This window comes from Typopeltis vanoorti, chromosome 11 (assembly GCF_054136105.1).
Source record: "Typopeltis vanoorti isolate ZY-2024b chromosome 11, IOZ_Tvanoo_1.0, whole genome shotgun sequence".
NCBI classification, from domain to species: Eukaryota; Metazoa; Arthropoda; class Arachnida; order Uropygi; family Thelyphonidae; genus Typopeltis; species Typopeltis vanoorti.
In genome coordinates, this window is record NC_143559.1 from 24,688,783 (window position 1) to 24,716,071 (window position 27,289).

At 38.2% G+C, this 27,289-nt stretch overlaps 1 protein-coding gene across 2 annotated transcripts in view; it reads right to left on the reverse strand.

The window, feature by feature from the left end:
• The window catches only part of Ttc7 (tetratricopeptide repeat domain 7), a 371,341-nt gene that overhangs the window by 69,476 nt on the left and 274,576 nt on the right, over positions 1 to 27,289 (reverse strand). For both annotated transcript variants that reach the window (XM_090400945.1, XM_090400946.1), the window contains exon 13: positions 22,649 to 22,765. In XM_090400945.1, coding sequence (XP_090257071.1) covers positions 22,649 to 22,765 — 117 coding nt within the window. The remainder of the gene's footprint in view (positions 1 to 22,648; positions 22,766 to 27,289) is intronic.

Here is a 27,289-nt window from a genome sequence, read left to right on the forward strand (position 1 = left end):
CATTTTCTTCTAAAGCCATAGTACTCAAAACCATAGTCTTTCCTGCTCAGTTGTACATAATAAATATTACAAACATCACAGAAGCTGAAGAAAAGCAAGAATACCAAGAAGTTAAAAATTAATTTCTTCAACTATCAAAGAAGCATGGAGGATTTGGGCTTCCAGTCTTAAAATTCTGCTATTTAAGCAATACAGCTTAAAAAATCTATAAAATATTGCAGGCCAATCACACATGTGCAACTGTTTCCTGTACTACATGGGTTTTCATCTTCCCCTGTTTGGAGTAAATTATTATAAAGGTCCAAAAGCTGAGATTGTTCCTGAATACTACAACACTCTGTGCTTAACTCTAAGGCTGCTACAAAACTCTGGCACTGATGTTCTTTCCATTAAAAAAAAAGTAAAATTTGGTATAAAGAAATCTTTAATCTCTTTTGCTGCAAACTTCCACAGTTGGGTACTGAACACTTTGTTTCATAACTTGAAGTTCCAAGGATACCCTAACAGGAGAGATCTTGCTTGGAGAATTGCATATGGCTGCCTTCCAGTCAATACCATCAAATGGAGGTACTTCGACATCGGAGATCCAATCTGTGGCATCTATTACCGATTGGAAACAGTAGAATATACATGGGGGGGAGACCACACTGCTACCAGGCGCGTCCCCCGGGTGGCGGATGGGGGAAACCCAAATGGGTTGCTCTGAATAAAGAATAAAGAGCCGTGGACCAAAGGATGTAGCAGAGGCATGGCAAGGTGGCTACATTATTATGCCAGTAACTTTCATGAGCAGGAGAAAGTCTACAAACCGAGATAGTGTTACTGCGTATGGGACAACCGACGCACCTACTCAAAGACCACATAGAGTAGGTGAGAAATCAGCAATGTGGTCAGCCAAGGATGTGAAACATGTAGCCACCCTCAACATAAGATCACTATACCGACCTGGAAAATTACAATTATTCCAGGAAAATTTAAAAAGACTGAAATGGAGTATTTTAGGTTTATCAGAAACACATTGGTGCGGAGATGGATTCATGGATTTACCAGAAGGAAGACTGTACTTCTCAGGAAGAAAAGATAACATACATACACAGAGAAGGAGTTGCATTACTAATTGAAAAGAAACTTACACACTCAGTAATTGAAATAAACCCAGTGTCTCCTAGAATAATAACAGCCAAACTTCAAGCAAAAGAAAAAGGTCAAACAATTAAAATAATCCAAATATATGCACCAGACAGTAACCATTCAGAGGAAGAAATAGAAAATTTCTATGAAGAACTACAACAGGAAATAGATAATCCCAAAAATAGAGAACTCATGATAGTGATGGGAGATTTTAATGCTAAAATAGGACAGTTCACATCAGACAAAAAAGATGTGATGGGGAAATTTGGATACGGAGAGCTTAACGACAGAGGAGAACAATTACTCCACTTCTGTAAAGCAAACGATCTAATGATTACAAACACGTTGTTCTATCAACGCCCTAATAATAAATATACATGGACATCCCCAGATGGTAATATAAAGAACTGCATAGACTATATCATCATAAACAAACAATGGAAAACATCAGTAAATAACGTACGAACATTAAGAAATTTTGATTTTGACACTGACCACGAAATATTAACTGCCAAAGTGAAGATAAAATTCAACAGGAAAAATAATATCAGAAAACAAGAAAACATCAACCTATCAAAACTAAAAGATAGCTCAAGCAGAAGTTGATTTTTAGAACAGATGTGCTTGAAATTAAAACCCTCCATCTTACAGAACAGCGGAAAATTCTGGGAAGAAGGAAAAGAAACAGTGTTATCAATTGCAAAAGACACTCTAGGTTCCAAACCCAAAATAAACAATGGCTAACCCAAGAAATCATAGCTACCATAGAAGAGAAAAGAGAGGCCAAGATACTTGTAAACCAACAAAACAATGAAGAGAATAGAGAAAAATACAGAGCACTAAAAAATAAAGTTGATTACCTATGCAAAAAAAGCCAAAGAAAAATGGTTAGAAGAAATAGCTAAGAAATGCCAAGAAGCATACCAGCAAAACAACCTAAAAGTCTTCCATGATACTGTAAGAGAAATTACAAAGGAATTCTCAGCAAAAGCAGTAACAATGATGAACAACAAGATGACTGAAACCGGGAATATTGAATATATAAGAAAAATCTGGTCAAACCATTTTAAGACTATCTTCCACCAAGGAAACAAAACTACAATGCCAACAATAGAAGAAAATAATGATCAACCAAAAATTTTACAAGAAGTTAGATATGCAATAAAACAGATGAAAAACAATAAAGCACCAGGCATTGATACTATCCCTACTGAACTGTGGTCATATGGAGGCAGCATATCAATAGAATATTTAACAAACCTATTCAATAAAATACTACAAACAGGAGAGATCCCAGATGACTGGAGAACTGGAAAGATCATCCCAATATACAAGAAAGGAGACAAAAGAGACTGCAGAAATTACAGACCAATCAATTTACTCCCTCACACCTATAAAATATTCATGAGAATTATACAAAATAGATTAAAAAACACCTATGAAGAAATGATAGGCATAGAACAAGCTGGTTTCCGAGGAAACTATTCAACAATAGACCAAATTTTCACATTGCACCAACTAGCAGAACTCAGCTGGGAAGACCATAAAGAACTATATTGTTGTTTTGTGGACTTTAAACAAGCTTTCGATAACATCAACAGAGAAATCCTTCTCAAAATTCTACTAGAAAAAGCAACAGACAAATATATAATACAGTTTCTGATAAAATATTACTCTAAGACAAATGCAATAATTAAAAAGGACACACTCACAACAGAACCCATAGAGATCCAAAAAGGAGTAATGCAAGGATGCCCATTATCCCCATGCCTATTCAACATATATCTAGAAGAAGTTGTAAAGAAAGCAATAGACAATGAGCCTGGAATCAATGTCAACAGTTTAAACATAAATAATATCAAATATGCAGATGATCCTGTCCTTCTTGCAAGAACCCCAAATGAACTACAAAGGTTGATCAACAAGCTAAATGAAACCTGTAAAACATATGACATGACAATCTTCTTCTTCTACTACGTTATTCCCGCTTCCCATGCAGGGTCCGCGTGTTACTTTTTAGATGCGACTTCTTGTTAGTACTACTCCCAACCGACCCATTGCCTGGTCTGCCGCTGGGGGGGGGGGAATATTTTTGACTGTAGAGGTGTATGTTCATGGGGCCGGTTTGCCTGTTTGCGGGATGAAAAACGCCAGATAAACTGGTGGAAAAAACCCTACTGACCGCGCCCAAGACCGGCTAACTTGGCTATGCCTGAGGAAGATCCTCAAATTCCTCACGTATACAACGGGAATCGAACCTGGGACACTCCTTCCCCAGGCATATGGTTGCGAAGCGCAAAGCCACTAGGCTAACCGCACGGGTAAAACATATGACATGACAATAAATATACAAAAGACAAAAGTGATGAAAATAGGGAGGAACAGAACTACCATCTCAGCCACCCTAAACGGAGAACAAGTAGAACAAGTAGACAACTTCATATACCTTGGATCGAAACTAACAGAAACAATAGATGAACTCAAGACAATCAAACACAGAATAGCAATAGGATGGACCACCATGGGAAAATTACAGAAAATCTGGAAAACAAACAAGATATCTAAACAAGCCGAAATCAAACTATATGAAGCAATAATTATACCAACAGTCATCTATGGAGCAGAAGCGTGGACAGTTAAAAAAAGAGAGGAGAAAAAACTGCTGGCATTTGAAATGAAATGCTTAAGAAAAATAAATAGAACAAGTTGGATAGAAAAGAAAACAAACATCACAGTCAGACAAGAACTATTGTATAAAAAGACAATAATAGAAAAAATTAGAAAACTAACAACTGAGATGGTTTGGACACGCTGTACGCATGGATGCAGACAGACTTCCTAACGTCCTAATCAATACTTTTCCAACTGAAAAAAGAAGACCTGGAAGACCAAGAATTACCTGGCTGAAATTAATAAAGAACATCTCGGGATGCAGAACATATAAGGAACTTTTTCGAACAGCAAGGAATAGAGAAGACTGGAAGATCCTGCTCAAGAGAAGACTCAACCCGTCTTAGACGGAAGAGAAGAAGAAGAAGAATATACATTCTACAGCCATCCTCTTGTCCTGCGTATTATTTGGAACAGATTATGCAATGTGTTGGGCATTCCATCTTACAATAGAACAGGTTATTATTTTTTATTTATTTTTATTTTTTTTTGTAGTACTACCACCAATGGGAAGAGAATTTTGATTTTTATAATTAATGAATTAAAATACCATTTATGAAAGGTTAGAAAGAAACATGGATTTGAAAACCAGCAATATGACACCCAAATGCTTTATGATATTCTATTATATCAGAGGTTTTTTTAAATAGTTCCATCCTCTTAATTCAATGTGATCTTATAGTCAATTGCAGGGATGACTGGAGATCAATCCCAGGCAGAGAAGGCCAACTCAAGGCAGTTAACTCAAATAACGCTAACCACTTGGGTATTAGTCATCTTTGCATGCTTTAGTTTCAATTGGTCTTTTGGTTGTTCATCTATATCAGGGTTTCTCAAACTTTTCCTACGATGGAACACTTCACAAATCAATCCTGAAATTTTAACAGAACACCTTGGTTAGAGTCGAGTATCATTGGTCTCGTATTCAATGTAAAGCTTAGCGCACACTATTGCTGTATCACATCGCAAAAATGCGACAGCACATTACAGGCATGCTGGGCCACAGTGCATTGCATTGACTTTGCTTGTGACTGCACATTTCGTAGAATAGTTATCTCTGTACTTCATTCGTGCTCAGAGGTGTTGACAACCGGGAAGCTGAGTCAAGTTAAGGATGGCCTAAATAGCACAATCCACATGCAAAGTGAGGAGCACCTGATTTTCAAACATGTTTGAACTTGTCGCAGCATTTAAAACTATTCCAGGCTCATATTAATTTTGATAATTTTTCACAGAACACTTATTCACTTTCTGCAGATCATAGTTTGGGAAATGCTGATCTATATGATTGGTCCAGTTTGACTTCTGGCCAAGATGAACTAACTAATTCCAAAAACTCTTCCCCCTTGTTCTGAATGTTCCTGAGATTAGTGTACATAAAGTGCAATAGTCCCTTAGGCCCATCATTGTCCTTGCACTTTAATACTATCGCATTTCGGTTTGTTACCAATGCCACTAACTTAGACATTTTCTGCACATTCTTTACACTCAACTGCCTTACTAGTATCCGTGTACTCACTCAACAGCCCCCCCATTGCCCCAAATGGTCCAGTTTTCCTGATTATGCACATGCACTTTCACTTCATTCAATAACTCGTTTTCTAGGCTTTTCATGAAATCCATTCAGATGCAAACCAACCTTCTATAAGTCTTTTTGTCCATCAAATTCATTCCACAAATTCCACATTATTCCTCCTGCATAATCTTTGCAGGAGAAACGATGTGGAATTCCTTTCATTCCTCCTACATCGTCGACTCATTTGCTGTTATGGCCCTCCTCAGCTCAATTGTCACACCATGGCAACAAACTCACTATCCTAACTCTCTCACTCTTTACTTTTGCTACTTTCACTAATTCTTTCATGTCCTCCCTCATACTATACTATACTTTTCTCCTATCAAATCATTCATCAGCCAAAACAGTGAGCTCTTTCACTTTTCCCTTTTGCATTCTAACAGCTGCACTAACATTGTTAATTTGTTTAACAATGTTAACATTGTTAAAACTCACCAGAATTGTTAAGACTCACCAAGCACACCTCTAATGATAGAATCACCTAAGAATAGAGAAGATAAATATCATGAGGGCATTAAAATGTTCTGGAGGCTGTTGAAACAGCTTACAATACAGGAAAGAGTATTGGATAATGAATCAGATATGATAACGATGACATGAAAAACTGAAGATATTCTGGATGTCTGGAGTAATTACTTTGAAATCAAATGAAAGTAGTGAGAGAACAGTGATATTCAACCAGGCAAGTTCAGATAGGGAGATATAAAAGTTTTAATATGGCTGCACGGCATAATTCATACCATTATTGCAAATTATTATTATTACATAGGTATCACCATGGATTCGGAAGACTCATTGTGGGAGACCCACAATAACCTTTATGCACACACAATACATATAATATCTCTCCTTAAACTCATTTACTGTCAGGGCATTCAAAACTAATTTTGGCAATCCATTTCAATCACTCATCACTCTAGGAGGAAAACGATCTAGTCTGCACCCACTTACTAACCACCCTCTTATACAATTTCCAGAAGTGACCTCTAATTCTGTCTCTCTCTCTATTCATCATATCTTGAAAATTTTCCTTTGTGTCAATCTTATAGAACCCCTTTAATAACCATGGCATAAAGATCTGAAAGGGAAGGATGTGCACATTGCATGGGGGATAGTCAAGGGGGTATCTGGAGGAGGCAAAACAACACTGTATACCCAAGGTAAGGAAGATAAATCAAGTAGGAGTTAGATGGATGAGTAATATCATTAAGCAAGAGCTGAAAAAAAAAAAAAAAAAAAAGATGGAAGATATAAAAGTATAGGAAAATTATAAGGAAAAGGTGATCAGCTAACTTATGAATAGTACAAGGAACAGGCAAGAAAGGTGACCAGCATGGTAAGGAAAAGCAAAATGAGATGATGAGAAGAAGTTAGCCAAGCAGGAAAAAGAAAATCCCCAGAGGTTTTTATGTGGCAAGTAGGAGGAAGAGTGACTATGGAAGGATAACTGTCATAATTGCAGATGGTAGAGAGGTAGCAGAAGCAGACAAAATTGTTGAGCTACTGAGTGACCATTTTGCAAGGGTATTATTCATTCAAGTGAAGATATTGTTATGGCAAAGATGACAGGGACTGATGTGACAAGAGAAGGCGATGAATTGGAGGTACTCAGGATATTGCAGAATTTTAATGCAAATACAGCTGTGGGATTGGATGGGATATAGGCTCACATTTTAAGAGAATGTGCAGGGGAACTGGTGATGCCTTTGACTAGACAGTTTAATTAGTCTCAGCTCTAGCAAAGACACGAGAGAGTAAAAGGAGGGCAAAATAATTCCTTTGCATAAAGCAGAATCTAAGTCTGTGGTAGCAAACTATAGCCTAATCAGTATCTTAGGAGTGGTAGTAAAAGTTGATGAAAAGAGAATTCAGGAATGGGTGGATAAGAATATGATAATCTATAAGGGGCAGCATGGTTTTGTGAAGGGTCGGTCATGCCTTAGTAACCCTAACTTTTTGTAATAGTGACAGCCGAGTTGGATAAAAGGAATGGCTACATGATGATACTGTTGGATTTTACAAAGCGTTTGACAGGATACCATATGGAACTCTGTTATTACACAAACTGCAACAAATGAGGAATTTATATGAAAATGGTGATATGGATAAAAGGGTGACTGATGGACAGATACCAAAAAGTAGTACATGGAGGAGCAGAATTCAGGAGAAGGCAGGTAACTAGTGGTATGCTGCAGTGTTTGGACTGCTGCTGTTTAGTTTGTACAAAAATGATATAGGAAATAATTTGAAGATATTAAGTTGCTTGCTGATGATGCAAAGTTTGGTAGTGTAATAGTTAATCAAGTTGATGTAGAGAGATTGAAGAATGATTTGAATAGGCTGACAGTGTGGACAAAGTATAATGGATGTCAATTTAATGCAGGAGAGAGAGTGTGAAGTTATGCATTTTAGGATACAAAGATTACAAGCTGTGTACCACACTAAGGGAACTGTACTTCAGGAAATTGATTAAGCCAGGGATTTGGGAATAATAGTAGATATAGAATTGAAGTTTAGAGGGCATGCTGCTGACATAGACTGAGGTAGCTCACAGGATTACTTGGTTATTGAAAAACACATTAACAAGCAGAGATAAGGGAGTTATTATTCCTCTTTATATAGCCTTGATACAATCACATCTGGATTACTGCACTCAGGTCTGATAATTTGGATTTCTTAGGGGATGAGAAAGTGGTGCAGAGGATCCAGAGGCAAGTGACCAAGATGATAAATGGAATGCTTCCTGTGAGGATAGATTCAGGGTGTGTGGATTGCCAAAGTTGGTTAATGGCAAAAAAAAGGGTGAATATAATAGAAACATTTAAGTTACTTAAAGGATTTTACAGGATTGATGCAGGGAAAATGCTTCAGCAAGAGGGGACAGAACAAGAGGTCATCACTAGAAGTTAGGTAAGAGTGTGGTTCTCATGCTTTTGCTAAAAGCATGAGAACTAGACTCTTTGCTTGGAGAGTGTTGAATGAATGAAATGGTTGCCTGAGTCAGTTATGGTGTTTTGTCCATTAATGGTTTTAAAGAGAGATACGATAGTGCTGATAGTTTGGATCTCCCACAATTGGTCTTAAGACTCGATGGAGGTGCCTGTACAATAAAAATAACTTAGAAGTTTCTATCATGTCCCCTCTTTTCTACCTATAAATTAAACTTTGCAACTTTCAACCTATCCTCATAGGGAACATTCAACAGACCTGTTCACCAAATAACTCAAAAATTTCTCCACTTCTTCCTCAGTAAAACCTTTTTTGTGAGACCACAGACAAATTAGCATGCCCATGTCCACTTGAATCTGCTTGCCATTCAAGAAGAATACTACAGTGTTCAATACTAATCAAGATTCAGGCAATATAGCATCTTATATTTATTAATTATCAGAATCTCAGCAGTGCCCCAGCCAGCATCACATTTTATTCTGTACCATCATTTTCTTCTGGGTTAAGCCAATACAGAATGTAATTTGGTTGGCTAAATCCTAAATTGTCAGCTCATCCTTATTCATTCAAATATCAATGTAGATTCCCATTAACATTCGCAGTAAGCAAGTTATGTAAACTTCTATAAATCTTAGATCCAGGAATGAACTGTTATGTTTGTATGTGAATGCTAGAAGTATCAGAAACAAGGGAAATGAAATGGTTGAATTGATTGAATTTGTTCACCCAAAAATAAGTGAGATATGGTTGGATGAGGATGACATCCTGACAGGAATAGAAACAGAAGGGTATGATGTATTTCATGAAGATAGAAAGAGTAAAAAGGAAGGTGGAGTGCTATTGATGATAGAAAAAGAATTATGTCCATACAAGGTAGAGATGCAAGGGGAAAATAATGGCAGTGGTTTTGAAGCAGTATGGTATGAGATGAAGATGATGAAATACTTAGTTGGATGTTGCTATAGACCTGGCAATGTGAAGGGCAGTGATCATGAAATGTATAGTCAAATTAGCCAAGCAAACAAGAAAAGGGTAATTATTATAGGTGATTTTAATTATGGTAATACAGATTGGGATGGTGACATAGCAACTGAAAGTAAAGAAAATGAATTTCTCCAATTTTTGAGAGACAATCTACCTCAGGCAGTATGCAATAGAGGGCACGAGGATTGAAGGTCTTGGATCATCAGAGGATGAGATGATCATCTCATCGGACCATGTTATTATAAATGAGGTGTCAAATCTTCCTCCAGTTGGTGAGAGTGACCATGGAGTGATTACCTGAGTGGTCACCAGCCATGTGAGGGACTTCTGTAAGGAAAGGGTATATTTTCCCTTGTTGAACTACAAATCTAATGATTATGAGAAGCTCTGAAGACAGCTGTAGCATGGAATGAGTTGGGTGGAAAGGAGATTAATGCTGCTTGGGTATATTCAAGAACTATCTGGCAGAAGCAATGTCTAAATGTATTTCAAGGTCAGAAGGTTAAATAAGGTAGGTGTGAAATGTATGAATGAAGAGATTAAGCATGCAATATAGATAAAGAAGACATTATAGAGGCAACATAAGATGAGTGGTAATAATCAATTTCATAAGTAGTACAAAGAATAGGCAAGGAGGGTGAATTATTTGGTAAGGGTAGCAAAAAATGAAGTATGAGCAGCAGTTAGCTAATGAAGACAAAAAGAAAAGAAAAAAAGATTATGGTATTATGACATTGATTGGAGAAAATGATACAAGGAAACTGCTGCAGAGGATATAGTTGAAATAGTTAATAAGCAGTTCGTGAAGGTCTTTCATCCATGTTAATGTGACATTATGGAGAATTTGAGAGCAATCAATGATGAGGAGAGACTGTTCTGAGCAAGAGGTATATGGGGAATTGAGAAAACTTGATGTTAATAAGGCTATGGGACTTGATGATATATCACCACATATTTTGAAGGAATGTGTGAGAGTTGACATCTGCCTTGACATATTTGTTTAATATACATCTTACATTGGACCAAGTTCAAGAGGAGTGGAAAGAAGGCAAGACTGTACCACTTCATAAGTGAGGTGACAGAACTCAAGCATCAAATTATAGGCCAATCTGTGTCTGGTGTGGTTAAAGTGTTGGAGAGGCTGGTGAGAACCCGGATCTAGAACTGGGTTGACAACAATCTTTGATGGATACAACATGGATATGCTAAAGGGAGGTCATGTTTTAGTAATCTGCTTATTCATCAAAAAAAAGGTGACAGTTTCATTGGACAAGAGAGATGTAATATACTTAGATTTTGCAAAGGCATTTGATAGTTTACTGCATGATAAGTTGACAGTCAAAGTAGAGCAGAGGGATTGCATATTAGACTAGTGCATTGGATTGGAGACTGGCTATTAGTAAGTTGTGTATGGGGGAGCAATATCCTGGAAGAGGAAAGTCACTAGTGGTGTGCCTAAGGAGTATGTTTTAGGGCCACTGCTGTTTAACCTGTATGTTAATGATATTGGGGAAGATTTGAATGGTGATATTCAGTTTTGCAGATGATGCAAAGTTAGTACAAACTATGAGGAGTAGAGGAGATGTTGTGGTCTTGCAAGAAGACTTGAATAGACAGTGAATGGGCACAGGAGTGAGGATAAAGTTCAATGTTGTGAAATGTAAGGTTTTTAAATTTGGAAAACAAAGATGTGATGTAGAATTTACAACTTGGTGAGGATATATTATTTCAGGTGGAGGCAATAAGAGATCTTGGGGTGAAAGAGAATCATCTTCTTCTGCAGCTTGTCCCACTTAAGTGGGGTCGCTGTTTTCGGTGAGTCTCCTCCACATTCTCCTGTCTTGGGCTGTAACCACATCCAGGTTCTTCATCCTCAAGCTCCCTCCATCACTTCTTTGGCTGCCTGTGCTTCCTCCTCCCCCTGCACATCCATCTGCATGACCTTTCTTCCCACATATTCGTCCTCCCTCGTAATCACATGACCAAACCATTTCAACCCTGCCTCCTGTACCTTCGCTCCTAAGTTCATAACTTTCACTGTTTCCCTCACATAGTCATTTCTCAGACAATTCTTTCTGGTCTCATTACTGTCCTATAGATTTTGCCTTTCAGATTGATTGGCACCTCTTATCGCATAGCACTCCAGCCATCTCTCTTTCTCTCTCTCTCTCTCTCTCCCTCCTGTTCCTCCATCCCACTTGTATCCTGCATCCTCACTTCCTTCTCAGCCTCTCCATCCTCTTCCACTGTTGAACCTAAGTATCTAAAGTCCCTAACCTTCCTGATGACATTTCCTTCCAGCTCTAGATCTGTCTCCTGGCCACCGTCCACTTTGCAACACATATACTCTATCTTACTTCTGCTCAGTCTCATACCTCTCTCTTCCAGTACTTCCCTCAATCTTTCTAGTTTAGTTCCTGCTTCTTCTCTTGAATCTACACACAACAATGTTGTATGTCATCTGCATACAACATTGTCCAAGGTACATCTTCTCTCACCTCCTCCCTCACCACTTCCATCACAATATTAAACAGGAACGGACTTAATGATGACCCTTGATGCAAGCCAACTGTCACTTGAAAACTTTCTGTCTGTCCCAGGCAGGTCCGAACTCTTGTCTTCATATTTCTGTACATCTCCTGCACCAACCTGACATATTTCTCTAGTACCTTCTTCTCCCTCAGACACCTCCAGACTTCTTGCCTTGGCACTCTATCGTACGCTTTCTCCAGATCGATAAATACCAGATGTAGCTCCTGTTGTTTCTCTCGAAACTTTTCCATCACCTGCCATAACCCAAAGATAGCATCTGTCGTTGATAGACCAGGCATGAAGCCAAGCTGCTCCTTTGCAATATCCCCCTCCTTCCTCAATCTTCCATCAATTTTTAAAGAAACTTTATTCCTCTGTAATTCTTACAGTCTTGTGCATCCCCTTTACCCTTGTAGATGGGGACAAGAGTACTTTCCCTCCATTCCTCGGGTATATTTTCCTGTTGGCAAACTTTCATGAACAGGTCAATTCCCTCTTTCCCCAGTGCCTTCCATGCCTCCACTGGAATCCTGTCAGGGTCCACCGATTTTCCATTCTTTATCCTCTTCATGGCCTTCTTCACTTCCGCTCTACTGATTGTTCTGCCCCATCTCCTCAGAAGGCTGCCCATCTTCTCTGTAAGTCCTTGCATTTTCCTCATTCAAAAGTCCTTCAAGTATATTCTCTATCTGTTTTTTATATCCACATAATACTCTTCCTCCAGTCTTTGATCTGCCTCACATGTAAGATGTCCTTTGATGCCTTATTTCTACATTTTGTTTGTACAAGTAAGGAGATTCTGGTTCCATTATATAAAGCCTTGTTTAAGTCATATATGTACTACTGTGTACAGATTTGGTCAACTGGTTTTCATAAGAATGAAGAAATAGTGGAAAGGGTCTAGAGGTGACTGACTAAGGTAGTGTCTGATGTCTGGAATATTGAATATGAAGAAAGGTTGAGAAGATGCCATTTACAAAATCTAGTGGATAGGAGGAAAAGGGATATGATATGATAGAGATGCACAAGTTGGTAGGGGATTGTTAGAGGATTAACAGTGAAGAAGTTTTTCATAAAATGGTGGGAGATTACAGGAGAACAAGAGGTCATCCCTGAAAGCTGTATAAGGAGAGTGTGAGTAAGGGAATAGAAGGATTTTGGCATGGAAAATTTTGAACAATTGAAATGTATTGTCTGTGAGTGCGGTGTCTGCTGAGAATTTGAATTAAGGCATAGGTATGATGAGCTGTGTGTATGACGAAGGGACCGCCTTGATGACTTCATAGGGTCATAGGATAATTCTTCTTCTTCTTCTGCAGCTTCTCCCACATAAGTGGGGGGTCACTGTTTGTAATGAGTCTCCTCCACACCTTCCTGTCTTGGGCTGTCACCACATCCAAGTTCTTCATCCTCAAGTCCTCTTCTACCAGCTCCCTACATCTCTTCTTTGGCCACCCACGCTTCCGTCTTCCTTGCACATCCATCTGCATGACCCTTCTTCCCACATATTCATCCTCCCTCCTCATCACATGACCAAACCATCTCAACCTTGCCTCCTGTATTTTCGCTCCTAAGTTCGTAACTTTCACTGTTCCCCTGACATAGTCATTTCTCAGACGATCCTTTCTGGTCACACCGCACATCAGCCTAAGCATTCTCATCTCTGCTACATCCATCCTGCTGATGTTATTTTTCCTCAGGTCCACAGTTTCTATAGCATATGTCATTGCTGGCCTCACTACTGTCCTATAAATTTTGCCTTTCAGATTGATCGGCACCCTCTTATCGCATAACACTCCAGCCATCTCCCTCCAGTTCCTCCAACCCGCTTGTATCCTGCATCCCACTTCCATCTCAGCTCCTCCATGTTCTTCCACTGTTGAACCTAAGTATCTAAAGTCTCTCACCTTCCTGAAGACATTTCCTTCCAGTTCCAGATCTGACTCCTGGCCGCAGCCCACTGCGCAACACATATACTCTGTCTTACTTCTGCTCAGTCTCATACCTCTCTCTTCCAGTACTTTTCTCCATCTTTCCAGTTTAGTTCCTGCTTCTTCTCTTGAATCTACACACAACAAGATGTCATCTGCATACAACATTGTCCAAGGCGCATCTTCTCTCACCTCCTCTGTTACCACCTCCATCACAATATTAAACAGAAACGGACTTAATGCTGACCCTTGATGCAAGCCAACTGTCACTTGAAAACTTTCTGTCTGTCCCAGGCAGGTCCGAACTCTTGTCTTCATATTTCTGTACATCTCCTGCACCAACCTGACATATTTCTCCGGTACCTTCTTCTCCCTCAGACACCTCCAGACTTCTTGCCTTGGCATTCTATTGTATGCTTTCCCAGATCAATAAATACCAGATGTAGCTCCCTTTGTTTCTCTCGATATTTTTCCATCATGTGCCGTAACCCAAAGATAGCATCTGTTGTTGATCTACCAGGCATGAAGCCAAATTGTTCCTTTGCAATCTCCGCCTCCTTCCTCAATCTACCATCAAGAACCCTTTCTAGGATCTTCATTGTGTGGGACATCAACTTTATTCCCCTGTAATTTTTACAGTCTTGTGCATCCCCTTTACCCATGTAGCTGGGGACAAGAGTACTCTCCCTCCATTCCTCGGGTATATTTTCCTGTTGGCAAACTTTCACGAACAGGTCCCACAGCAGGTCAATTCCCTCTTCCCCCCAGTGCCTTCCATGCCTTCCACTGGAATTCTGTCGGGGCCCACCTATTTTCCATTCCTCGTCCTCTTCATGGCCTCCGTCACTTCCACTCTACTGATGTTCTGCACCATCCCCTCAGAAGGCTGCCCATCTCCTCTAAGAGTCCTTGCATTTTCCTCATTCAAAAGTCCCTCAAAGTATATTTTCCATCTGTTTCTTATGTCCACATCCCTCCATAATACTCTTCAGCATCTTTGATCTGCCTCACATGTAAGATGTCCTTTGCTGCTTTATTTCTACATTTCGCTAGTTGGTAAATTTTTCTCTGTCCTTCCTTTGTTTCTAATTGATCATACAGATCTTGATATGCCATGGCCTTCGCCTGTGCCACAACTCTCTTGGCTTCTTGCTTTCTCTCTTTGTACACCTCTCTGTCCTCTTCCACTCTTGACTCATCCCACTTCTGCTTTGCCTTCCTCTTAGCTGTTACTGCCACTTGTACATCATTATTCCACCACCAACCTTCCTTCTGCTCTCTAAACTTTCCAGATGTCTCACCAAGCACCTCGATTGCACAGCTCAGATTACTTTTGAATTATGTTTCCCCAATCCTGTACACTTTCCAGTCCATCCGAAATCCTCTCTAACACCATCTCCCTAAAACGATTCCTCACACTCTCCCTCTTTTAAGCAAAACCACTTAATTGTCTTCATCCCACGGCATCCAGAAGTTCATATCTTCGATCTTATTTTAAAGTCTGCGAACAGCAGTCGGTGTTGTTGTGCTACTTGATCTGTTGGAATTACTTTACAATTTGTCACAACCTTAAGATGTTTTCTTCTAGTCAAAATGTAGTCAATTTGTGAGCTGTTGTTACCACTCGTAAATGTTATCAAATGTTCTTCCCTCTTGTAGAAAAACGAGTTCACAATTGCCAGATCAAACGCTACTGCAAAGCACACAACCCTCTCTCCTTCCTGGTTCATCATTCCCACTCCGTGGCCACCATGCACCCTTTCACAGTCTCTATTCTGTCTTCCTATGTGTCTGTTCAAGTCTCCTCCGACAATCACCATCTCATTTTCTTCCAATTCCCTCATTTCTTCATCTAACACGTTCCAGAACTCATCTTTTTCCTCTGCTATACAACCAACTTGCAGGGCATATACACATAATACGACCACCCGCTCTTCTCCAAGACCCAATTTCATTCGCATGATCCTGTCATCCCTTCTACCTACGTCCAGTACTTCACCCTTCATTCTGCCACACACAATTCCTACACCATTTCTTCCCTCGTTATTCGCTCCAGAGTAGAACAATTTATATCTATCTCCCAGTTCCTTTGCCTTTCCTCCCTTCCACCTTGTCTCCTGCACACATAGAATGTCCAACTTCCTCTTCCTCATCATGTCTGCCACCTCTCTTCCCCTTCCAGTCATGCTTCCAACATTCAGTGTTCCCACTCGCAACATCCTGTCCACCTGCTGGGCTCGCTTCTTTAACTGCACCCGCCCTTGATGCGGTAGCCCTTGTCCATTTCTCACAGCTGTAGGGCGATGTGGCTGCACGTCGCTTAAGGGGTACGCCCTAGCCCTTATATCATTTTCTCTTCGACTCATAATCATAGTTTGAGCTGGCATTGAAGTTTTCCGACCAGATGCCCTTCCTGACATCAACCCTCGCATTTATCCGGGCTTGGGACCGGCACCTATTGAGGCTAGCTTGCCTCCTTCGGCGGCTGCATAAGCTGAAATGACTTAGCAAGATAGGAAAGACTCACCCCTAGCCCTCGAATACTCTAATAGCATCAGGGGGAAGGAGCAAGGAGAGGAGAAAGAAGCAAAGAAAGAAGGGGAGGGACCAGTCTACAGAATAATATAACAGATATATATTACATGAAATAAGGCATGGTCCAGCATCAGGTACCTCGGGTTTGCCATGCCCATACTTACTAAAGTGAGCCCTTGAGGTAGGTCTTAGGATAATAATGATAATAATAATATTTAGGAGCAGAAACAAAAATGAGGAAAAATTCTGCAACAACCCTGAGTTTTTACTTTAGTAAACAGAGTGTTTAACAAGGAATCTAGAACCTAAGATTGATATTATTCTTATTATGGCACACTAAGAAAGATGCTAAGATATATCTTTCTGATAAAATGAAAGACTGGTATGTCCTTATTACTATTTTCCAATAATTAAGACTTAGTGATGATAGCACCAGCTATTAGTATTTTGAAACCTGTTGGCTGGTTGGTTTTAGATGGAGGAAGATAACTAAGGACAAGTGTATTATGTTTGTGAATTGGGTGTTCTTTGGCTAATTTGCATGTTATGCAAGTGACCAAAACATAAGTCCTTATGAAGTCCAGATATCCTAGAATATGAGCTCAACTCTTTCTCTCTCCGACTAAGACATCACTGTACTTCCTGGTGCAAATTATCAAGCACTGTCTCCCATCCATTGTGTCACCTGGAATTAGAGTTCCAATTTTATGTCAGCTTTTACCCATAAAAGGCTACCGAAAAACCGCCTTACATTATTATCAAATAGGCCAAGGAAAAACCTATGGTATATTAGATTGGTCCAGAATTAGATAAATTAGAAACCTGCTATGATCTAATGATTTTGTGATACCTGCACTGACATATATCTACCCTATATACATAGGCTGTTCAATAAGTTATAAGACTATATTTATACAGAAAACAGATTAATCGTCATCATTTACATGGTCTTTTTCGAAGTAACTACCGAGAGACGCGATGCATTTGTCCCAATGTTGCGTCCACTTCTTAAACACATGTGAAAGTCCGTTTTTTGAGATATGCTTCAAAACCGCCTCCGCAGCTTTTACACATGCTTTGTTGTTTTCAAAATGGCGGCCTCTTAGTGGTTTCTTGAGCTGAGGAAACAGCCAGAAATCGCACGGTGCGAGATCAGGACTGTATGGAGGGTGTGGTAGGATATCTATCTTGTTCTTCTGCAAAACGTCCACTACACAACCAGCAATATGTGGCCTTGCATTATCGTGGCGCAATAAGAAGCCGTTCTTCAGCAATGGACGCTTCCTTTTGACGTGCTGCACCTTGTCCGTAAAACATAGTACAGTATAGTATCTGCATAGTATGAGGCCGTTTACAGTATTCCCGGGTTCTACAGCGTGTTGATAAACAATGCCTTCGTAGTCAAAAAACATTATGGTCATAACTTTACCAGCCGATTTTACAGTTTTTGCTCTCTTGGGGGTAGGCGAAGACGGATGCTTCCATTCACTGCTTTGTTGTTTCATTGCAGGGTTAGTGATACAACCAAGTTTCATCTGCTGTAATGATGCATTTTAAGGTGTTGCCTTCTTGTTCCAGTCTTTCTTTCCATTCTGTGCACACATCCACTCGATGCTGCATTTGCTCCGGTGTCAAGAGTTTGGGAATCCATCGGGCGCAAACACGTTCATCATCATCATCATCATCATCATCAAATTCCTGCCATGTACCCTCAAGGGGTGTACAGGATATGACAGTACTACATGAAAAAATTACATCATTACTAACTTCCTATCTACAATTTTCCTCCAAATCAGTCTGTTACTTGTCAAGACTCCAACATTATCAGATCTTATATTTCTATCATCTAAGGCACTTTGTACCGTATCAATCCACCTATATCTTGGTCTTCCTCTGGGTCGTTTTCATGCCAACCTGGCAGAGAACACTTGTTTTGCTAATCTTTCCTCTCCCAGGACTCTCATATCTGCGGTCTCTAGTCTTTGGTCAAGTTTTTTACTTCTGACCCAGCTCTCAGATCCATAAGTTAAAATTGGTTTGAACACAGTCTTGTATACAGCTAATTTAGTGTTCCGACTAATTTCTTTCTTATTCCATATGAATTTATTCAATTGACTTCCCACGATACCAGCTTTGCTGATTCTGTTGTCTATTTCTATATTTAGTTTACCATCTTCAGTAAAAATTGTGCCTAAGTAGCTGAAATGTTTTACTTGTTCCACAGGTTCTCCATTCACAACACAGTTGACATTTTCAATGATTCTGCCTATTTTCATTGTCTTTGTCTTTTTATTGCTGACCTTCATACCATATCTATTACAACAGCTATTCAATTTAGTCAGAGAATCTTGCAGACTTGTAGCGGATTTATTTAGAAGTATAACATCATCCGCATAAAGCAAAGAGCTGACATTAACATCTCCAATTTTGATATCAGGTTTAATACCACATTCCTTCCTAATGTGATCCATATAGATAATGAATAACAGAGGGGATAACGTACATCCTTGACTCACACCAGAATTAACATTAAACCATCTTCCTGTACTTCCTTCAATTCTAACTGCTGACTCACAACTCAAATAACGACTAAGTATTGCTTGATATAATGCCCCATTAACACCATATAACTGCAGCGTATTGAATAGCTTCTCTCTTGGCACCTTGTCATATGCCTTTTCCAAATCGACAAAACTTAAATACAGATCTTTGTTATATTCCCATGCTTTCTCGACTATTTGTCGTAAAGTGAAGATCTGATCCTGACAGCCTCTATTTGGCCTGAATCCAGCTTGTTCTTCACCAAACTTTTCTTCCACAATTCTTCTCAACCGTTTCTCAAGTATACTTGCATAGATCTTGCCAGGAACACTCAGTAGGGAAATACCTCTGTAATTCTCACATTCAGTTTTATTTCCCTTTTTATATATGGGTACTATGAGAGCTCTACTCCAATCATCGGGAATTCGTCCCTCTGTCCAGGCTTTCTGAACTATGCAGTGCAGCCACTGTAAGACTCTTATACCACCATACTTCAGCATTTCTGGTCGAATATCATCTACTCCTGCTGCCTTTCCACATTTCAAGCCTTTGATGGTTTTTTCTACTTCGAGTATTGATATGTATTCCTGACTGAATGCCTGGTCAGTGTTTTTTACCACTGTGCTGTCATCACTGCTTGTTTCATTTAGCAGTTTTTCAAAGTAATTACTCCATACTTCAAGGATATCTTTTTCTCCTGTTTTCATGTCACCTTTATCATTTCTAACTCCTTTTACAGCACTCTTTCCTCCATTCCTAAGCTTCTTCAACAACCTCCAGAATATTTTGCCACCTTCTTGATATTTATTTTCTATATTCTTGCCAAAGTTCTCCCATGACTTTTGTTTAGCTAGTTTTACACACTGTTTAGCTTTCTTACATTTGTCTCTGTATTCTGTAAGAGTAAAAGCTGACTTATTTGCCAGGAACTTTGATATGCTTTCTTCTTTTCCTTCACTGCCTCTTTAACTTCCTGTGTCCACCAGGGAGTTCTGATTTTTTTATCCTTGCACACAACCTCACCACATGCCTCTCTGGCTGAATCAATCAGGGTTTTCTTCAGAGTTTGCCACTGAATCTCCAAGGTTTGATTCCTGTTCTCAAACTCTTTCATTTTCTTTTCAATAATATTTCTGTATTTTAGTCTACAGTTTACATCTGAGAGCTGCTCAACTTTTATTTTGCTTTAAAACTTTCTTACATGTTATTCTTTTCAATATGAAATTCAATTTTATCCTGCTCAAGACTAAATAGTGATCACTTCCAATTTCAAATCCTCTGTACACTCTGGTGTCCTGCACCAGGGAGAAAACATCACTATCAACAATAACATAGTCAATGAGACTTTTCTTATTCCTAGCCTCTTCTCTCCATGTGAATTTGTGCACATTTTTATGTTGGAACATGGTGTTAGTAATAACCAGTCCATGTCCTGAGCAGAAATCCAACAGATCTTTGCCATTATTATTAGCTTTGCTCTTTTCTCCAAATTTTCCCAAAATATTTTTGTATGTCTCACAATCATTTCCTACTCTACTATTTAGATCACCAACAAGGACCAACTTTTCCTTTTTCATTGTGTCAGTTGCTTTTTCTAAAGCCTCAAAAAATTCCTCCACTTCTACCTTAGTAGAACCTTCTGTGGGACCATAGGCACAAATAAGTCTCATTGTCCAGTTCCCCATTCTCATATTTGCCCACATTACTCTACTTGAGACTGACTGCCATTCAAGAAGATTAGCCTCGTATTTTGTGTTGAATACTATGGCTACTCCTTCTTTTCCTTGATTGTTATTGCCTGAATATAACATTTTGTATTTATTGCTCAGAAAGATCTCACCAGTTTTGGTCTTTTTTGTTTCAGTCACCCCTATTATGTCGATCTGGTACTTATCTAATTCCTCAGCTAGCTCCATTTCTTTGCCATTCAGGCTTCTTACGTTGATAGTACCGATCTTTAACTCTGGTGATGTTGATTTGGGGTTTGTTTTCAGATTTGTTCCAGTAGCTGACTTTTCGCTGTTCGCCCTGGTTCCCTGGAGAAAACAACGGGGGTCTTGTTTAACCGGGCGACGCCCCAGCCGGCATGAAATTTTGTCATGTTGTACCATCATTTTTTATTTTGGTTTAACCAATAAGAATACAATTTGGTCGGCTAAATCCCAAATTGCCAGCCCATCCTCGTTCGTTCAGTATCAAAGTAGATACCCAACAGGGTGCACCACGAGAAGGTGAGGATTGGACATTAGGTCAGAAGCCCTGGTCGGTTCTCCGCATTCCTTTAAAGGCTATGTGGAGGTCTCCTCTCAGTTATACAGCTTTTACCCTTAAGCACGTTTCAGTCCCAAATGTTCAGCCATGATTGAGTGAACACTTCCCACAGAAATATTCAGGACAACATGCAGCTGGCGTACTGTAATTCTGCAATCCTCCTTGATGATAATCGCTGCTGTGTTGATCATTGTCTCTGTGATGGTCGTTGAAGGTCTTCCCTCACGTTCAAGATCTTCCACATTTTGCCTTCTTTCCTTAAAAGTTTTATGCCAACGAAAAACACTTGCCCTCGACATTGCTTCAAACCTTATCGTATCACGTTAAAAGTGTCCGATGCTGATTTTTGCAAACACACACAAAATTTAATCGCATAACGCTGTTCCAAGGACGCTTCCATTTCGACGACTGATCGCGGCTCGTAGGCGTGCCGAAACACGCTTGCGTTTAGTCACGTGACACTCTGGCACATCAGCCCGTATACGCCATCTATCAACCTCTTTTGTTAATATAGACAGCATCATTTCTTTATTCCACAGAAATTAATATTGTGATAAGTGGTTTCGTGACAATAAAATTAGTCTTAATACTTATTGAACAGCCCTGGTATATAAAATGATAAGCCTTTTTATGTCACGTTTTTTGAAATGTTTTGAAACTCGGGGGCTACCCTGAGTGTCGAGTCATCAGAATTCAAGATGAACCGGAGTACCAGTCCAGAACTCAGGGGGGTTGGGTGCTGTAGGTGCCAGGGGGGGCATAGCCCCCCCTAGTATATATATTTGTTTCTTTTAGATAATTTCCAACCATTTCTTTTTCCTTTTGAATCACTGTTTCTGTATTCTGATTCTAATATATGCTTTTAGCAACAGAAGTTATTCTTGATGATAAAAATGCATCTTTTGTTTCACAGTGAATTCTTATCCTGTATCTAAGCTTTAATTCTCAAGAAATAAGAGAGAAAATGTGACATTTGCCATTCAGAATTGGAAACACTTGAGTTCAAATACCATTTAAAGAAATAAGGAGCCTTTAAAGGCTTTGCAAATAAAGGTAAATTAGCTTAGTCTAACATATAGGTGGCAGCATTTCGTCTCCTAGAAATTCAATTTTTTACATCCCACAACTCAGACAAACCAGCCAGAAAATATCATTTAACAGATAATATTATGGTCTTATGGTTGTTATTTGCTACCATAATTCAAAAAGAGAAAGAGAAATTTCTTGCTTCTTGTTAACTTTGCTATGATGTCAGTGAAACTGTGATGAAATGCTGAAATTAATATGCTGCTTTAATATAAACAATTTGAACCCTATGTTTTGCAAGTGTGTAATTAATCAGTATTAAAAATGTGTATATTTACTTTTAATCCTTTTGATACTAATATAATCATAGACAACATACTATTTATTGGACCCACTGAAATATCTTTTCTTATCTAAAAACTAAATCACTTTATATAAAAAAAATAAATAAATAATAAAAAATTAATGTTAAACAAGTCATTTCAACAGCTAATTCACTAACCATTTCAGATTATTTTCATACAGAGCTTTCCACTGTTGTAACATTTGCTTGCTTGTCAGCAGTGCCACCTCACCACCAATACAATGCTCTTCAAGATGGGCTTTGGTGTACATCAAGCTGTCGAGGTATATAGTAATAAAATAACTGATCAGTCCAAAATCCAAGATAAATGATTTCAATAAAAAATAATAAAAAATTTTCATGTCTAGACATGTATCATTCAGATTTCTCAAATATTTTTTAGACAATACTATCATGCAGATAATACAACTACAAACTAACAACATGTTTAATTCTCATATTTAATTTCACTGTTATACTTAATAGTTAAAGACTCTGCCATGCTTAATCTGAAATTCTGTTTGAAGTTAATCAATCTCCAGTGCTGCTGAAACAACCTCATTTCAGAAATATGTAATGGATTTATACAATAACCAGGACTTGAAAAATGTTGTGGAGCTCATCAGTAAGTTCAAATATCTCAGGTCTGGTGTCATATTTTATGTCTATTTTAGTCAGGTGTCAGCCTGCGTGGAGGACCAGTCACCTAATATATCATAGTCATGTATGTTCTAGATCTAGGACCTGGTCATTTTATAAGACTCTGTTAATACTATGGTTAATTTTTACCTAGCAGTAAACTACCAATGTTGAATCAAATATATTAACTACTTATATATATATATACATCTGTCTATCTATATATATATATATAAGCAATTGTTAATAGGAAGATTTACTCAGTTTGGGGACATGTTAAAAGTATTGAACTAAATACCGAGATTAACATAAAAGGTTTTAATCACACAACTAATTTCGTCTTACAAAGACTTCTTCAGGTGCTAAAAAAAACATAAGCATTCCAGTAAGAAATAGAGGAACTGGATCTGAACAATATTAAGAAATGCAGCAGAAAACACTACAGAGGCTAAAGCCTAGATGAGTTTAAAAAGAAGAACAATCTCCAACTGTATTGTTAGGCACATGCGTGTGTCCATGATCTCGCACACACCAATACTGAATGGCAGAGCTGTGGTAGTCTGATAAGTTGTAGCTTAAATTACTATTGATATCGGACTACCACAGCTCTGCCATTCAATATTGGCATGCGCGAAATTGTGGATGCATGCATGTGCCTAACAATACAGTTGGAGATTATTCTTCTTTTTAAAATCATCTAGGCTTTAGCCTCTATAGTGTTTTTTGCTGCATTTTTTAATACTGTTCAGATCCAGTTCCTCTGCAGTTTTTTACTGGAATTCTTATATGTTTTTTTTTTTAAGTGCCTGAAGAAGTCTATGTAAGACGAAACTAGTTGTGTGATTAATACTGTTCAGATCCAGTTCCTCTGCAGTTTTTTACTGGAATTCTTATATGTTTTTTTTTTTAAGTGCCTGAAGAAGTCTATGTAAGACGAAACTAGTTGTGTGATTAAAACCTTTTATGTTAATCTTGGTATTTAGTCATTCAATACTTTTAACATATAAGCAATTATATTTACAATTTTACAATTACATTATATATAAGCAATGTGTGCAAATCCTTAAGTCAACACACATTATTACATTAACAGATTTTCTGAATTCTGATCAGGGTTAGTGATGTTATGACATGATTGTAAATGAATAAACAATCTAAAAACATTTAAGTTGCATTCTGAAAATCAATATAAAGAAATTATATATTTTAGGAAAATAAAAAAAAATCTGTAATACTTCTTTCTCAACTTTCTAAGTTTTAATAATCCACTCTTAATGGGTCATATTCTGCATATTCCATCAGCTTACCACTGTCCGCTGCATATTATTTTGGGTTTCTTTGTCATGATTGGCTAGCTAATTTGTGGTGGGCCTGATTTCTCTCTAAATAACAACATATCCTATCTCCTTACTGATCATATTCCATTTACTAATCATAATTGACAAAACAGACATTTGTAATTACTATCATATCCTAAAGTGTAATAAGTAAGGTAAAAATACAAAATAAACTTTTTATGACATAAGACATACCAAACAATTGGCATTACATAAATAATAAACTGAAACTTGTAACTTTTTTACTCATCAACTAGAAATTCTCACTCACCACAGATGAGCATCTTTTAAAAGCTCTGACAATTAGTAATTCAGGCATAATATGCCCTAACTAATGCGCTTTTTAATCTGGTATTTGGAATCCACTTGTCATTTAAAAAAAAAAAAAAATGTGCTGAATTTTTAAAAGCTGATATTTTTAGGCAGAACTCTTTTAGTTCTAAACTTTTGGATATAGCAGGAAGCCGATCTCTACCTTTCTTCATCATTATTAGTGGATGAGACTTCACAGCTGATGAAAATACAGCAAAGAATGTTCTTGACCTAACTGGTATTACCGTGAAATAGTTCATGATGATTTTTCTGAGTGCAGAAAAGATTTAAAAAGTTAAGTTTCCAGGAGTAGAAAAACTCCACCCCTTACCTGCATCAAACATTGACTAAACTGGGAAACAAAAAGGCCTAGGAAGAGTTCCTTTAGTTAATGACTAGGATAGTCATTAACTAAAGGAACTGGGAGTGCCTAGGATAGTCATTAACTTCTGAGAGTGCCTATACAGGCATCAGATAGTACATACATCTCAATCAATTTTTGTCCCCCAACAACATACAGTTAATATTTATGACATACACACAAGAGGCATTTATAAATACATACTTTTTATTTAAAAGAGAAGGTAGTAACTTTAATGTACACTACTATTTCTTAGACAGGAAGAACAAAAATCTTCAATTTTTTTATTTAAAGAATGAAAAATATCATTGCTTATATTTTCTTAGACTGTATGTATAATGTACACGTGTGCTTATGGTGCATGTAGAGAGACAGAGTTTTCTGAACTGGTTGTTACTTAGCAATCTCAAGAATTTTAAGGTTCTAAAACATTAGAAGGGGAGAGAAGGGAACTGTGCTGTTGTATTGGCAAAACTTGGATATATATATATGTATATGTGTGTGTGTGTGTGTATGCAGTTAAGGCCACAAGCAGTTACTGTTCTGAAAAGATCATGGAAAAATTAGTGGGAAGAACATACAACAAAATGGCTATGGAGTTTTCAAGTTAAGAAGAATCAATATAACTGTATAATGATTTGAAATTGGCCACTGTGTAAGGTTATGTGCTGATATACTATTGTTCTGGGAGAGAAATGAGAGTTGGGTTAGAAATAAAGACTAGTGAACTCTCATCTCTGTGATCATTGGTGTTAAAGTCATGTTTTCTATCACAAGATAAATGCCCCAAATACTTGCATTTTTTTAAAATAATCCACAGTTCCTTCTTTAGTTCAAATTCATTCACAGTCAACTTACAATGTGTAATAATACTATTAAAAAGATTGAACGAGAGGTCATTTGTAGCAGTCAAGCTGCCCAAGAACTGATAGCCCTGACTGAACAAATGCTCAATAGAAAATGCAACATTTTTTTTTTTTTAAACATCTGCTGCCCTGGATCTCAAAAACCAACTGACAGAGGATAGAGATGTTGAATTTACTGAAAATGTCAACAATTTCTATTATACTTTCCTAGAATATTGCACACAGATCTGGTCACCTTGGATTCCTTGGTGATGGAGAGATCCTTGTTGCATATCTGTGGAATGTTTCCTATGAGAATAGACTGAAGGTCTGTAGACTCCAAAAACTTACTGATAAGTGTAGGAGAGGAGATATGATAGAAGCATATAAGTTATTTAAAGAGTTTTTATAGGATTGCTATGACGACTTTTGTATGTACAGTGCAGAAAGGGTGAGAATGAAGGGTCATCCCTGGAAATATTGTAAGAATGTGTTGAACAATGGTGTTAAAAATCTAGGATATTGCACAATCCCAGTGCAAATGTGGCATGGGATTGGATGGGACATTGACTCTTGTATTATAAGAATGTGTAATACGAGACAAGGTTGTACTTTGGTAAAGTCCTAGGAGAAATAATTTTGTTGTATAAAGGAGGCTCCAAGACTGTAGTAGCAAATTATAGACCAATCGATATCTTAGGAGACTGTGTAGCTCAGCGGAAGTGCCACTTGCTCTGAACTAGGCCACCTGAAGATACACTTAAATTCAAGTCTAGTCACCAACTCGAGGAACTTTTTCTAAGCCCATCTTCAACAGTTCCCGAGTTAGTCGATCTCTGGCATGGGCACGTGAGTTTTTTCTCCCATAAACTCAAGAAAATGACTGTAGAAGCTACATTATTTCAGACAGTAACACAGCTAGTTAGGGTTAGGTACCAAGAGATGGCAGCACTTGTTTGCCTGTCTCTTCATCCAATGCCACTTATAATTAATGATAGTCATAGGCAGCTATTTCTGAATGGCTACCGCTGGAGATTGAACTGCACACTCAAGTCTTCAAAAGTCATCATCATCATCATCAAATTCCTGCCATGTACCCTCAAGGGGTGTACAGGATTACTTATATACAGGTGTACTTGTATTCCCTATAAGGGAATACAAGGCATTAGCTGATTATTATTATTATTGTATTGTATCACAGAAGTGGTAGTAAAGCCACTGGAAAAGTTCATCAAATACCAAATTCAGGAATGGATAGATAAGCACATGATACTCTAAGGGAAGTAACATGGCTTTGTGAAGGGCA